Source organism: Microcaecilia unicolor, chromosome 6 (genome assembly GCF_901765095.1).
Source record: "Microcaecilia unicolor chromosome 6, aMicUni1.1, whole genome shotgun sequence".
In the NCBI taxonomy this organism is placed as follows: domain Eukaryota; kingdom Metazoa; phylum Chordata; class Amphibia; order Gymnophiona; family Siphonopidae; genus Microcaecilia; species Microcaecilia unicolor.
This window is the reverse complement of record NC_044036.1, coordinates 290870644-290885297: the sequence shown is the minus strand read 5'-3', so window position 1 is coordinate 290885297 and position 14654 is coordinate 290870644. Positions and strand designations below refer to the sequence as shown.

At 48.3% G+C, this 14654-nt stretch overlaps 1 protein-coding gene across 2 annotated transcripts in view; it reads left to right on the top strand.

Annotated features, from left to right (window-relative positions):
* ABL1 (ABL proto-oncogene 1, non-receptor tyrosine kinase) overlaps nucleotides 1-14654 on the top strand; it is a 190379-nt gene that overhangs the window by 119598 nt on the left and 56127 nt on the right. For both annotated transcript variants that reach the window (XM_030207823.1, XM_030207822.1), the window contains one exon: nucleotides 64-359. In XM_030207823.1, the coding sequence (XP_030063683.1) occupies nucleotides 64-359 (296 nt within the window). The remainder of the gene's footprint in view (nucleotides 1-63; nucleotides 360-14654) is intronic.

Genomic DNA, 14654 nt, shown 5'->3' with positions numbered 1-14654 from the left:
AAGATAGCTGGTAGGTTTTCAATCCTGATTGACTTTACTTTTAATTGTAATTGTTTTCTGCAGGTGAGAAGCTCCGTGTCTTGGGTTACAATCACAATGGGGAATGGTGTGAGGCCCAAACCAAGAATGGTCAAGGTTGGGTCCCCAGCAACTACATCACCCCAGTAAACAGCTTAGAAAAGCATTCTTGGTACCATGGACCAGTGTCACGCAATGCAGCTGAGTACCTGCTGAGCAGTGGTATCAATGGGAGTTTTCTGGTGAGAGAGAGCGAAAGCAGCCCAGGTCAGAGGTCTATATCACTGCGCTATGAGGGCAGGGTGTACCACTATAGGATCAACACTGCATCTGATGGAAAGGTAGGAAAGCAAATACTGTGCTTAAGTTTCAGTCATGTGTTATATTTGTAATACACTTTAGGGAAGGGGGAAATGGGACTTGATATACTGCCTTTCTGTGGTATTTTGCAACTACATTCAAAGCGGTTTACATATATACAGGTACTTATTTTGTACCTGGGGCAATGGAGGTTTAAGTGACTTGCCCACAGTCACAAGGAGCTGCAGTGGGAATCGAACCCAGTTCCCCAGGATCAAAGTCCGCTGCACTAACCATTAGGCTACTCCTCCACTCCACATTAGACAGAAATATCATACTTACTATCTCTGAGAGCAGTAAATATCGAAGGTAATTGTGGGAATATGCAGGATTTCATTGAGGAAACAAATTCAACAAATTTCAACCTTCACAGAATCACTGATGTAATTTAATAGGATTTTATCTGCAGAGAGAATTTTGAAAACAGAGAAGGTTTTTTGCCAATTCTGAGGCTTTTTCCTCTATTGCCACCCAGCTGAATCTTAGTGGATTTAAATAGTGCAGAGGTTGAAATGTGTTAATTTGATTTATTTCATCCTCTGTACCCTTTTGATACATTAGTTGGATTTGTTTGGAGCCATGTTTAAAGGATATAGGAGTGATCTGTCTTATTGTATTATCCAGTTCAGAAATTTGGTGGTAGAATGCTCTAGGAAGCATAAGTGTCTAAATCCAGGAAAACTAAGTAGTTGGTATGAATGAACCGACTGGATAGTCTGTATGGTATTTATCTGCTGGCATTTTCTATATGTATGTAAGGAATAACAACCTAAACTATACCTACATGGTACAGGTTTCCACATTAGGATTCACCTCTCATGAAAAGAATCTAGGATTCACCACCCAGGAAAAGGATCTAGGTGTCAATGTTAATGATACGTTGAAATCCTCCATTTGGTGCACAGTGGCAGCTAAGAAAGACAGACTGTTAGAAATTATTAGGAAAGGAATGAAGGATAAAACAGAATATCATAATGTCTCTATATCGCTCCATGGTGCGACTGCTCCTTGAATGTTATGTACCGTTCTGGTCACTGCATCTCAAAAAAGATATATGGCTGAATTAGAAAAGATACAGAGAAGGATGGCAAAAATGATAAAGGGGATGGAACGACTCCCCTATGAGGAAATGCTAATGAGGTTAGGGCTCTTCAGGTTAGAGAAGAGATGGTCGAGGGAAGACATGATAGAGGTCTATAAAATGAGTGGAATGGGATAAATAAGACATAAATCACTTGCTTTACTCTTTCCAAAATAGGTAAGACATAAATCACTGGTTTTACTCTTTCCAAAAGTACAAGAACTAGGGGCACACAATGAAGTTACTAAGTAGTACATTTAAAACAAATCAGAGAAAATATTTCTTCTCTCAGTGTATAATTAAGCTGTGGAATTCATTACCAGAGAATGTGGTAAAAGCCGATAGCGTAACAGGGTTTAAAAATGGTTTGGACTAGTTCCTAAATGAAAAATCCATAAACCATTAAGGTGGACTTGGGAAAATCCATTGCTTATTCCTGGGGTAAGCAGCATGGAATCTATTACTCATTTGGGATCCTGCCAGGTACTTGGAACCCTGATTGGCCACTGGAGGCATCATGGTCAATCAGACATCTAGAGACTGGCAGTACCCCTGACCTTGGTGGAATTCTTTCCTTTGCTTCAAGGAAAGGCAGTCTGGGTAATGACACACCACGGTGGTAGCATACATAAACAAGCAAGCTGGCACCAAGGAGCCAGGTGGTAGTGCTAGAAACAGCAAGCTTCTGCTGTCGGGCTGAGAGGCATCTTCAAGCTCTGTCTGCAGTTCATATTGCAGGCAAGGACAATAGAGGTGGATTTCCTCAGTCACTGGGTTGGATACCAGAGAATGGGGAGCTGAGGTAGGCAACTAAGCAGTTCACAACAAAAATCTAAAAACCGGTTCCTATGTTGAGAGTGGGGGATGGGAGGGAAGGAAAAGGAGAGAGTGCTAAGAAGAAGCATTCCATGTGAACCAGGTCTGTTTGCCCTCCTTTTTGGAAGGAGGGTTCCAATCCATTGGTTTGGAAACTGCATGTTAGACGTCCGGCAGACATTGCTTTGATACTTGGAGGAGAGTGGACAGACAAAATTCAGTAATCTTCTCTTCTGTGGCTCTCGTAAGGACCAGATGGCCTCCAAGGCCACTATTGTGCATTGAATCAAGGTAGCTATACAGTCTGCCTATGTTTGTAGAAATTGACCAGTGCTTCCAGGTTTGAAGGCCCCCCCTCTTGAGGGCTTAGGCGACCTCATGGGTGGAGGCCCAGAAGGGTGCTCCAGAGGAGATATGTAGGGTGGCAGTGTAATTCTCTCTCCATGCTTCTGTGAAGCATTACAGGTTGGATGGGTTCACCAGAGCTCATTCATACTTTAGCAGAGTGGCCCTTGGAGGAGCTTTGTCTTCCCTCGCACAGTTTGAGTACATCCCACTTGTTCAGAACAGTGCAGCCAGATGACAAGAAAGGTGAAATTGTCTTACCTGATAATTTTTTCTTTCTTAAGCCTGCCCGTAGAAGACTGGGCCTGGGGCTGTTGGGGTGCTCTGCTCTTTCCTGTACAGTTTAAAAGATAAAAATAAGAAATGATGAGGCAATCCTTGGAGATGACAGGGTAGTGCTTGCAACTCTGTGGTGTTTTGCTCACTTGATGTTGATTGCAGCTGCAGTGGTTGATGGGGCATGGGCATGCATTACAAAGGGACCTTGTGCTTCTTTGGTAGATGCGTACAGGATATTTCGTTGAGCCATCAGCAGGTTATACTGGTGGGTTTACTGGAAAAGACTGTTTTCTCTACTTCCGTCTGCTGGTAGGAAGGGATAGCATCCACTTGTTCAGAACGGTGTAGCCAACTTAAGGAAAGGAAATTATCAGATAAGACATATTTTCGTCTTTACTCAGCTTCCTACAATCTCAGCAGATGTAGCTCATTTAATACTGCTACCCTAAAAAGAGCTCTCAGTTTTGTGCACCTTGAAGTGTTTTCCGTCAACATTTTAATGCAGTTCTTGCCAGACTGTCAAGTGTCTTTCACCATTTTCCGGTTACCATGTCTGGTCTGAACAGTAACCTGCAGATTGCTCGTGAGCGATGAAGTGTAGATAGCTGCAGATCACATTCTTGAGTGAGGTGAAGGTTAGAGCGTCTGCAGACCCTTAACTGACAGACCCTGAACTATGAGGAGAATCCTTGGGCAAGAAGGGACCATCATGATAAAAGCTAAAATATATTACAGAACTAACATTTCTTTAAGAACATTATAGGGCTGATCCTCCACACACCGCCAAAGACACTGAGGTCCTCCCAAGGACTTTCACTAACCACACCTGCTCCAAAAGACATTACACGATGTGATACCTTCAAGCGAGCCTTCCCCAGAGTAGCCTCCACACTCTGGAATGCACTCCCTGAAAGGCTCTGCTTAACACAAGACTATCTCTAATTCAGGAAGCAGGTGAAAGCTTGGCTCTTCAACCAGGCCTTTATTGGAAGAAGTAACTAACTTGTTAGTCTCACTCAAACACACAAGGAGTGACTCGGGGTGCACATACTTCAGCAGGACATATCTATCCACTCCTACCATAAATGAGATAATATTTAACCATCTCACTGACCTCATGTGCAACTTCCTTTAAATCGGTGACCTTACTTTCTAACTTTTCCTACTTTCTTACCTAGCCATATGTTACATCTTTGTTTTACCCTTCACTATCAGTTATAATGTTCTATTACATATTGTGTTGACATTGTAAGTAGTATACTATTAGGCATATTTTCAAAGCACTTAGCCTTCCAAAGTTCCATATAAACCTATGGAACTTTGGAAGGCTAAGTGCTTTGAAAATATGCCTCTATGCCATACTTGTATTGTTATTTGAATATTTTTTTGCTGCTGTAATTGTCTATTGCTCATGTTTGATCTATTCTTACTGTACACTGTCTTGAGTGAATTCCTTCAAAGAGGCGGTAAATAAATCCAAATAAATAAATAAATAAATGTGCTGCTCATATAAGAGTATAAAGAGAAGTGAACAGGAGCAGCAATGGCTTTGCTTTCTTTTGGGTGGAGGTATAACCCTAAGAAAAGAAAATCTATTCTCTGCTCATCTGGTGAAACCTGTGAATCTCTGCAATACTTTAGTGGGAGCTGTTTACCATGGTGGTAGTCCTCTGTAATGATATGTTCTAAGTTGTTTCATGGCCCTTCCTATGAGATTTCATAATGCAGGTTGAGGCAAAAAATAAAAGTAACCCCCTAGAGTTCTTGCTGTTTTCTCAGCAACTGCTTTGAATTATTATTATTACATTTGTACCCCGTGCTTTCCCACATAATGCAGGCTCAATGCGGCTTACATAGTAATTTGAAATACAAAGTTAATAGAATTTTAATAAAACAGTAGTAAAACAATGTAAAGTTGGGCTTAGTAGTGTGTGATAAGTTGAGCTAGATAATATATGACTAGGATAAAAGAGGGTAGGCAAGAAATGTTTTTTTTGTACTTGTTTAGTCATCATATTTACATATTACTATTAATCAACCTTTAAATTAAACTAAGTTGTTACTGACATTTTAGTGTTACTATCTAGCTATTTTTACGCATTAAAAATATTCTGGCTAAAATATAGTAAAACGACATTCAAATGATACAATTAACAATGTGAATGAAATAGGAGAACAAAGTCTTCCACAGGAAAACAGCCAAAGACTGGAGTGGAAGATGCCAAACACAATTTCCAAAGTGATCAGTACAACCGTTTATTGTCCGAATATAAGGGTGCTGGCAATCCAAACCCAACATGGGCCATGTTTCAGCACCAAAGCCTTCATCAGGGGTTCTTATAAGCCAGCCATAGAACCATTAAAAAATATATGATTATCATAATTGCAAATGGAGAAACATGTAGAAATGAGAGAGTTTTTGGCACACAAACGATCTAATTCCTGCATGTTGTTTTTACATTTGCCATTGTGGTCATAATGGTTCTATGACTGGCTTATGTTTCAATAATTTTTATTGGAGAAATTCCAGAACATTTCCAGCAAGCATTTTATCATTACATTCAACTAGCTTGGTTTGCTGCCTCTGCTGGGACAAATAAACACGATTTACATCAGATATGAACTGCTCCAGTAACTTTTTACATCCCCCCCCTCCCATCCCTTCCCCCTACCCCCCTCCCTCAACCTTCCCCCCCCCTCTTTCACAGGTTCATTCCACAGTCCGTGTGCTCTTACTATCTTGTTTTAACGTCCATGTTACATGTTCATCATTTGTCCCCTAGCATGGGGTGTCAGTGTCAGCCAAAACGGGGTCCAGCAGTTCCAAAAGGCGTTTGTGAACAGTGGTTTTCGATCTCTCAAACTCGTTCTCTCAGTTCGTAACAGGTGGATCATCTGCCCTCTCCATTGAGACACCATGGGGCCTTCCGATGACGACAGCCAGGCCAACAAAATTGTTTTCTTCGCCACCATTATCTATGACTGGCTTATAAGAACCCCTGATGAAGGCTTTGGTGCAGAAACACAGCCAGTGTTGAGTTCACAATTAACAATGTGTCAGAATTTCCCATTCACTGTGAATGCTCAAAGTGTCCAATCACAACTTTAACACAGGTCTTCAGTTGGTTTGGAAAGTTCTTAACAGCTTTGTCGATTGGTTCCTATGGCAAACTGGCCCAGATCATCTGCAGCACTTAATCTTGAGTCCGGCGATTGAGCTTGTGATAGGCCTCCAAAATTGCTCCCCAGAGAAAAGTTTTTAACAGTAAGCTGGTACCTTGGTTTGTTTGTTTGGTTATTTTAAAAATAATTTTACAATGCAAATATTTTTGGATGCATGAAAAATTGCTGCTGGCCATGCTAAAAAGTCTGTAACTTCGCTTGTATAATTTTAGTTTATTTCTGAAGGCAGAGCCTATATACCCAGTGCTTGTTGTAGTAAGGTTAATAGTATACATATAAAACCAGTAAATGAAATGTATTGATATAAAGATCCCTGCCAGAATTTGATGCTTCCCACCCCCCTTCTTGCTAGGGGGCTGGAACAAATTGAAACAAAAGCATAAAATCAAATCTTTACAATAATCATTCAGTTAGATTGGCTTCTTCTGCAAGCCTCATGATCATGGCAACAGAGGAGAAACCTAGATGTGCATCTACTTCAACTTTTTTCCCAATAGCCCGAGAGCACAGAGTTACATTAGCCTGTACTTTCCAGATGAACAGCTCCTAGACTGCCGAAGTGCAGCATATGCCTCTTCCTAGGTGGTCCAATTGGATCAGTGTGCTGCCTGATTTGGAGAGCATGAACGTTTTCTTTTGGTAAATCTGGAGTTTGTCTACGTTGTTTCCCCTGTTAGTTTAAAAGAGGTTGCAAACAGGATGATGTACCATTTTGGTTGTGGCAAAATCCCTTTCCTTTTTGCTATTCCTTGTCATCAAGCAGATGAAGCCATTACGTATGGGTTGTGTCCATCAACCAGCAGGGGGAGATAGAGAGCACTCAACTTTTCACAGTGCCTCATGGCCAGCTAGCTCCACTGCCTCTTCAGTATTCTCTACCTCCCCAAGCAGGGTGGCTGCAGCTTCTTTGAGTTCCATCAAAATCTGCCTGGGGGTGGCTCCTGGCTTGCCAGTTGTTAGCCGGGGTGTTAGAGGCTATAGCAGCTTCATTTTGAAGGCACATAGGTCAGCCCTTTTCCTGCCTTACCCATTCCCCCATGGATGTGGACATATTAGCTTGCTTTTCCCTGCCCTTTCCCACTCAGTGGATGCAGGCACATTGGTTTGCCTTTCCCTGTCTTTCCCACTTTCCTGAACCTCCAGAGTGATTTTATTTACCTCTTTTGCCTCTGCTTTCCTCACAGCGTTAAAAAAAAAAAGTCACGTCGCGCTTTAGCGCAGCGATCTTGGAAAAGAGGTTTTTTTCTTGAGATTCTTCTGCAGGACCGGAGCTATGATACCCGGTCTAGTGAGGTAAGAGTGTTTCTCCGAGGACAAGCAGGCTGCTTGTTCTCACGACTGGGTTGACGTCCACGGCCGCCCCCACCAACCAGAACAAAACTTTGTGGGCGGTCCCGCACGCAGGGCACGCCCACCGCGCATGCGCGGCCGTCTTCTCACCCGTGCGCGACCGTTCCCGCTCACTTTGGGATGAAGGCCTACCAATCTTCAATGCTCGTGACCCGCATCCAATCCTACCAGCTCTACACGAGCATACACATGCGGAATAATGTGAAGCAACTGGCGGACCTGGTCGACAAGCTCCCCCCGGAGCAGTCCAGGCCTTTTCAGGAGGTGGTCAGGCAGCTGAAGGCGTGCAGAAAGTTCCTGTCCAGGGGTATATATGACACCTGTGATGTGGCATCTCGAGCTGCGGCCCAAGGTATAGTGATGCGCAGGCTCTCATGGCTGCGTGCCTCTGACCTGGACAACCGCACCCAGCAGCGGCTGGCCGATGTCCCTTGCTGGGGGGATAATATTTTTGGTGAGAAGGTCGAGCAGTTGGTGGACCAACTACACCAGCGGGAAACCGCACACGACAAGCTCTCCCATCGGGCGCCTTCAGCATCCACCTCAGCAGGTGGACGTTTTTCCCGGGCCAGGCAGGCTGCGCCCTATGCCAACAACAAGCGTAGGTACACCCAGCCGGCCCGAAGGCCACATCAGGCACAGGGACAGTCCCAGCGCGCTCGTTCCCGTCAACAGCATGCGCCTAAGCAGCCCCCGGCGCCTCCACAGCAAAAACCGGGGACGGGTTTTTGACTGGATCCATGGGAACATAGCCGCCATCAAAGTGTCCGTACCGGACGATCTGCCAGTCGGGGGGAGGTTAAAACTTTTTCACCAAAGGTGGCCTCAAATAACCTCCGACCAGTGGGTTCTCCAAATAGTGCGGTGCGGATACGCCCTGAATTTGGCCTCCCCTCCACCAAATTGTCTTCCGGGAGCCCAATCCTTCAGCTCCCATCACAAGCAGGTACTTGCAGAGGAATTCTCCGCCCTTCTCAGCGCCAATGCGGTCGAGCCCGTGCCACCCGGGCAGGAAGGGCAGGGATTCTATTCCAGGTACTTCCTTGTGGAAAAGAAAACAGGGGGATGCGCCCCATCCTAGACCTGAGAGGCCTGAACAAATACCTGGTCAAAGAGAAGTTCAGGATGCTTTCCTTGGGCACCCTTCTACCAATGATTCAGAAAAACGATTGGCTATGTTGCCTGGATTTAAAGGACGCATACACTCACATCCCGATACTGCCAGCTCACAGACAGTATCTCAGATTCCGCCTGGGGACACGGCACTTTCAGTATTGTGTGCTGCCCTTTGGGCTCGCCTCTGCCCCACGGGTGTTCACGAAGTGCCTCGTGGTGGTCGCGGCGTATCTACGCAAGCTGGGAGTGCACGTGTTCCCATATCTCGACGATTGGCTGGTCAAGAACACCTCGGAGGCAGGAGCTCTCCGGTCCATGCACTGCACTATTCACCTCCTGGAGCTGCTGGGGTTTGTGATAAATTACCCAAAGTCCCATTTCCAGCCAGCCCAATCTCTGGAATTCATAGGAGCTCTGCTGAATTCAAAGACAGCTCAGGCCTTTCTTCCCGAAGCGAGGGCCCACAACCTCCTGTCCCTCGCTTCCCAGACCAGAGCGTCTCAGCAGGTCACAGCTCGGCAGATGTTAAGACTCCTAGGTCATATGGCCTCCACAGTTCATGTAACTCCCATGGCTCATCTTCACATGAGATCTGCTCAATGGACCCTAGCTTCCCAGTGGTGCCCAGCCACCGGGAATCTAGAAGATGTCATCCGCCTGTCCGTCAGTTGCCGCAATTCGCTGCACTGGTGGACACTTCGGACCAATTTGACCCTGGGACGTCCATTCCAAATTCCGCAGCCCTCGAAAGTGCTGACGACGGATGCATCTCACCTGGGGTGGGGAGCTCATGTCGATGGGCTTCACACCCAGGGACTGTGGTCCCTCCAGGAAAAAGATCTTCAGATCAACCTCCTGGAGCTCCGAGCGGTCTGGAACGCACTGAAGGCCTTCAGAGATCGGCTGTCCTATCAAATTATCCAAATTCGGACAGACAATCAGGTTGCAATGTATTACATCAACAAGCAGGGGGGCACCGGATCTCGCCCCCTGTGTCAGGAAGCCGTCGGGATGTGGCGTTGGGCCTGCCAGTTCGGCATGCTTCTTCAAGCCACATACCTGGCAGGTGTAAACAACAGTCTGGCCGACAGACTGAGCAGAGTCATGCAACCGCACGAGTGGTCGCTCCATTCCAGAGTGGTACGCAAGATCTTCCGAGAGTGGGGCACTCCCTCGGTGGACCTTTTTGCCTCTCAGACCAACCACAAGCTGCCTCTGTTCTGTTCCAGACTACAGGCACACGGCAGACTAGCGTCGGATGCCTTTCTCCTCCATTGGGGGACCGGCCTCCTGTATGCTTATCCTCCCATACCTTTGGTGGGGAAGACCTTGCTGAAGCTCAAGCAAGACCACGGCACCATGATTCTGATAGTGCCTTTTTGGCCCCGCCAGATCTGGTTCCCTCTTCTTCTGGAGTTGTCCTCCGAAGAACCGTGGAGATTGGAGTGTTTTCCGACTCTCATTTCACAGAACGACGGAGCGCTTCTGCACCCCAACCTTCAGTCTCTGGCTCTCACGGCCTGGATGTTGAGGGCGTAGACTTTGCTTCGTTGGGTCTGTCTGAGGGTGTCTCCCGTGTCTTGCTTGCCTCTAGAAAGGATTCCACTAAAAAGAGTTACTTTTTCAAGTGAGGAGGTTTGTCGTTTGGTGTGAGAGCAAGGCCCTAGAACCTCGTTCTTGTCCTGCACAGAACCTGCTTGAATACCTTCTGCACTTATCAGAGTCTGGCCTCAAGACCAACTCAGTAAGGAATCACCTTAGTGCGATTAGTGCTTACCATCATCGTGTAGAGGGTAAAGCCATCTCTGGAGAGCCTTTAGTCGTTCGATTCATGAGAGGCTTGCTTTTGTCAAGGCCCCCCCGTCAAGCCTCCTGCAGTGTCATGGGATCTCAACGTCGTCCTCACCCAGCTGATGAAGCCTTCTTTTGAGCCACTGAATTCATGCCATCTGAAGTACTTGACCTGGAAGGTCATTTTCTTGGTGGCAGTTACTTCAGCTCGTAGAGTCAGTGAGCTTCAAGCCCTGGTAGCTCATGCTCCGTATACTAAATTTCATCATAACAGAGTAGTGCTCTGCACTCACCCTAAGTTCCTGCCAAAGGTGGTGTCGGAGTTCCATCTTAACCAGTCAATTGTCTTGCCAACATTCTTTCCCAGACCGCATACCCGCCCTGCTGAACGTCAGTTGCACACATTGGACTGCAAGCGAGCTTTGGCCTTCTATCTGGAGTGGACACAGCCCCACAGACAGTCCGCCCAATTGTTTATTTCTTTCGACCCCAATAGGAAAGGGGTCGCTGTCGGGAAACGCACCATCTCCAATTGGCTAGCAGATTGCATTTCCTTCACTTACGCCCAGGCTGGGCTGACTCTTGAGGGTCATGTCACGGCTCATAGTGTCAGAGCCATGGCAGCGTCGGTGGTCCACTTGAAGTCAGCTACTATTGAAGAGATTTGCAAAGCTGCGACGTGGTCATCTGTCCACACATTCACATCTCATTACTGCCTCCAGCAGGATACCCGACGCGACAGTCGGTTTTGGCAGTCGGTGCTGCAGAATCTGTTTGGGGTTTAAATCCAACTCCACCCTCCAGGACCCGAATTTATTCTGGTCAGGCTGCACTCTCAGTTAGTTGTTCTTCGTAGGTCAATTTCTGTTATACCCTCGCCGTTGCGAGGTTCAATTGACCTGGGTTCTTGTTTTGAGTGAGCCTGAGAGCTAGGGATACCCCAGTCGTGAGAACAAGCAGCCTGCTTGTCCTCGGAGAAAGCGAATGATACATACCTGTAGCAGGTGTTCTCCGAGGACAGCAGGCTGATTGTTCTCACCTACCCTCCCTCCTCCCCTTTGGAGTTGCGTTTTTACTCATTTCTTGCTTGTCATTGAACTGAGCGGGAACGGTCGCGCACGGGCGGGAAGACGGCCGCGCATGCGCGGTGGGCGTGCCCTGCGTGGGGGACCGCCCGCAAAGTTTTGTTCCGGTTGCTGGGGGCTGCCGTGGACGTCAACCCAGTTGTGAGAACAATCAGCCTGCTGTCCTCGGAGAACACCTGCTACAGGTATGTATCATTCGCTTTTCTGACTCCTCCGGAGTGGGCCCGCGATCGGGACGTTTGTGGCGCGAACCGCCATTTTTGAATTTTACCGCCTTCTTCGGCGATGGCTGTGGAGACTGTAAAGCGCTGTTCTAAATGTGGCAAGCGCAAATCAGCAGCGGGGCTGTGTAATTCGTGCTGTACAGACGGCAGAGCCGGCCAGAGCATGGCGAGCGGTGATCTTTCGCGCTCTGAGCTGGCAGTGGACGCCATTTTGGATTTTCCACATGGCGCGGCCTCTGTTGCGACGGAGAACCCTGAATCCGGGGGGGGGGGGGGGGTCCTCTGAGTGAGGCTAATAATAGAGCTGATAGCCCTGGGCAGGATCCGGGCGGTCAGGGAGCGGTTTTCTCCCCTGATTTTGTTTTAATGCTGCATAGGGCATACATCCTTAAAAGAGCTGTTCCACAGGGATCTTCGGACCCTCTGCCTGCCCCCCCCCCCCCCCCCCCCCCCCCCCCCCCGGTGGATCCTGGCCCTTTGGAGTTGGCTTTGCCTGTTTCTTATCCTCCTGATAAACGCAGAAGGGCTAATTCCCTTTCTGAGTGTGGCGCACCCCCCTCCCCCCGTGGTCAGGCTATGAGGATTCTGAGGGGTCTGGCAGAACTTCTTGGGCTGAGGAGCCAGAGTCAGGTGCAGAATTGCCACAGGAGCTTGATGATCCGTCTGCGGTGAGGATTTTCCACCGCGAGGAGCTGCCAGCGTTTATTTCAGATGCCTTACAAGCCCTCTCGATTGAAGATCCTGGGAGTGGCACAGCCTCCTCTGTTAATCCAAGGATGGCTAGTACCAGAAAGCCTGCTTGAGCCTTTCCTTTGCATGAATCCATCCAAGAGCTTATTTCGGCTCAATGGGCTGACCCCGAGGGACCTTTGAAGGTTGCCAGGGCTATGGGGCAATTATACCCTCTGAGTGAGGAACATTTGGCTCGCTTTGCAATGCCTAAAGTGGATGCCCTGGTCACGGCTGTGACAAAGAGAACTACCCTCCCTGTTGAAGGAGGTGTTGCCTTGAAGGATATTCAAGACCGCAGGCTTGATTCAGCTCTGAAGCGGTCCTTTGATTTGGCAGGTCTCATTGTTCGGGCGTCTGCATGCAGTTGTTATGCTGCTAGAGCCTGCCTGGCTTGGTTACAGCAGGCAGTGGAACAGCCCGGTGATGGAGCAGAGACCTTATCTGAAGTGGCTCCGCGGATGGAGTCGGCCTTGTCCTTTTTGGCTGACGCCCTTTATGATATGGTCAGAGCTTCAGCTAAACAAATGGCTGTAGCAGTGGCGGCTCGCCGCACTCTTTGACTACGACATTGGGCGGCGGACATGGCCTCTAAGCAAAGGTTTGTGAAGTTGCCCTTTCAAGGCCTTCTCCTGTTTGGTGAGGAGCTAGAAAACATTGTTAAAGGCCTGGGGGATTCCAAACCTCAGCACTTGCCCGAAGATAGGCCGAAGCCTTCCTCTAAGGGTCAGGCGGTCCGCTCCTCTTACAGACCTCGCTTTTGTGAAGCTAGAAGGTACCGCCCGGGGTGTGCTGCTGGGTTCACTTCTCGTGCCCGCTTTCAGCAGAGAAACTCCTTTCGCTCGGACAAACGTTCCGCAGCTGCCAGTTTAAGGCCTGGAGTTCAGGGGCGACCCTCTCAATGATGGTGCGCCGGTCCTCTACTCGTTTCCTGTCATCGGAGGAAGACTTTCCCTCTTTTTTGAGGAGTGGGCCAAAATCTCCGCAGATCAGTGGGTCTTGGACCTGATCAGAGACAGATACCGAATAGAATTCGATGCCCCGGTGAGAGATGTGTTTGTGGAGTCCCGATGCAGTTCTCCCGCCAAACGGGCGGCAGTAGAGGAGACTTTGCACAGTCTGTGCCAGATAGGGGCTGTGACCCCGGTGCCTCCCGCCGATCAAGGTCTAGGCTGCTACTCCATTTACTTTGTGGTGCCACGAAAAGGCGGGTCTTTTCGCCCAATCCTGGACTTAAAAGAGCTAAACAAGTCCTTAAGAGTGCGGCATTTTCACATGGAAACCCTGCACTCCGTCATTGCGGCGGTACAGCCAGGAGAGTTTCTCATGTCTCTGGACCTGAAAGAAGCTTACTTGCACATACCAATTTGGCCTCCGCACCAGAAGTTTCTGAGGTTTGCGGTGTTGGGAAAACATTTCCAGTTTCGTGCCTTGCCTTTTGGCCTCGCCACAGCTCCCCGAACCTTCTCCAAGGCAATGGTGGTAGTAGCTGCCTTTCTCAGGCGAGAGGGTATCCGGGTTCACCCGTACCTAGACGACTGGCTCATCAGAGCAGACTCAGAAAAAGAGAGTCATCTAACTACAACCAGAGTGGTTTCAGTCCTTCAATCTCTGGGCTGGGTCTTCAATATGGCCAAAAGTTACCTGACCCCCTCGCAATCTCTAGAATATTTGGGGGCCAGGTTCGACACAGCCTTGGGCTATGTGTTTCTTCCCGAGCAAAGGTGGTGCAAGCTTCAGAAACAGGTCCATCTGCTCCTGAGGATGCCCCGCCCTCGAGCTTGGGACATTGTCCAGCTGTTGGGATCGATGACGGCCACCTTGGAAGTGGTGCCATGGGCGAGAGCTTACCTGAGACCTCTACAGTATTCTCTACTTCAACGATGGTCTCCAGTATCTCAGGATTATCAGTGTAGACTTTCTTGGCTTCCTGCGGCCTGACTCAGTATGGAGTGGTGGCTCAAGGACAGCATGTTGCGGCGGGGAATGCTGCTGGCGCTTCCTGATTGGTGCCTAGTGGTGACAGATGCCAACCTGACGGGCTGGGGCGCTCATTGCCAGGGGAAACATGCCCAGGGTCTGTGGACGCCCGCCGAGTCGGAGTGGTCTATCAACCGCCTGGAGTTTAAAGCGGTGTTTCTGGCTCTTCTGGCCTTTCAAGTGACCCTGGAAGGATTGGCTGTCCGAGTGATGTCGGACAACACAACAGCAGTGGCCTACATAAATCGACAAGGCGGCACTCAGTGCAGAGCTCTAGCCGCGCAGGCCGAACAAATT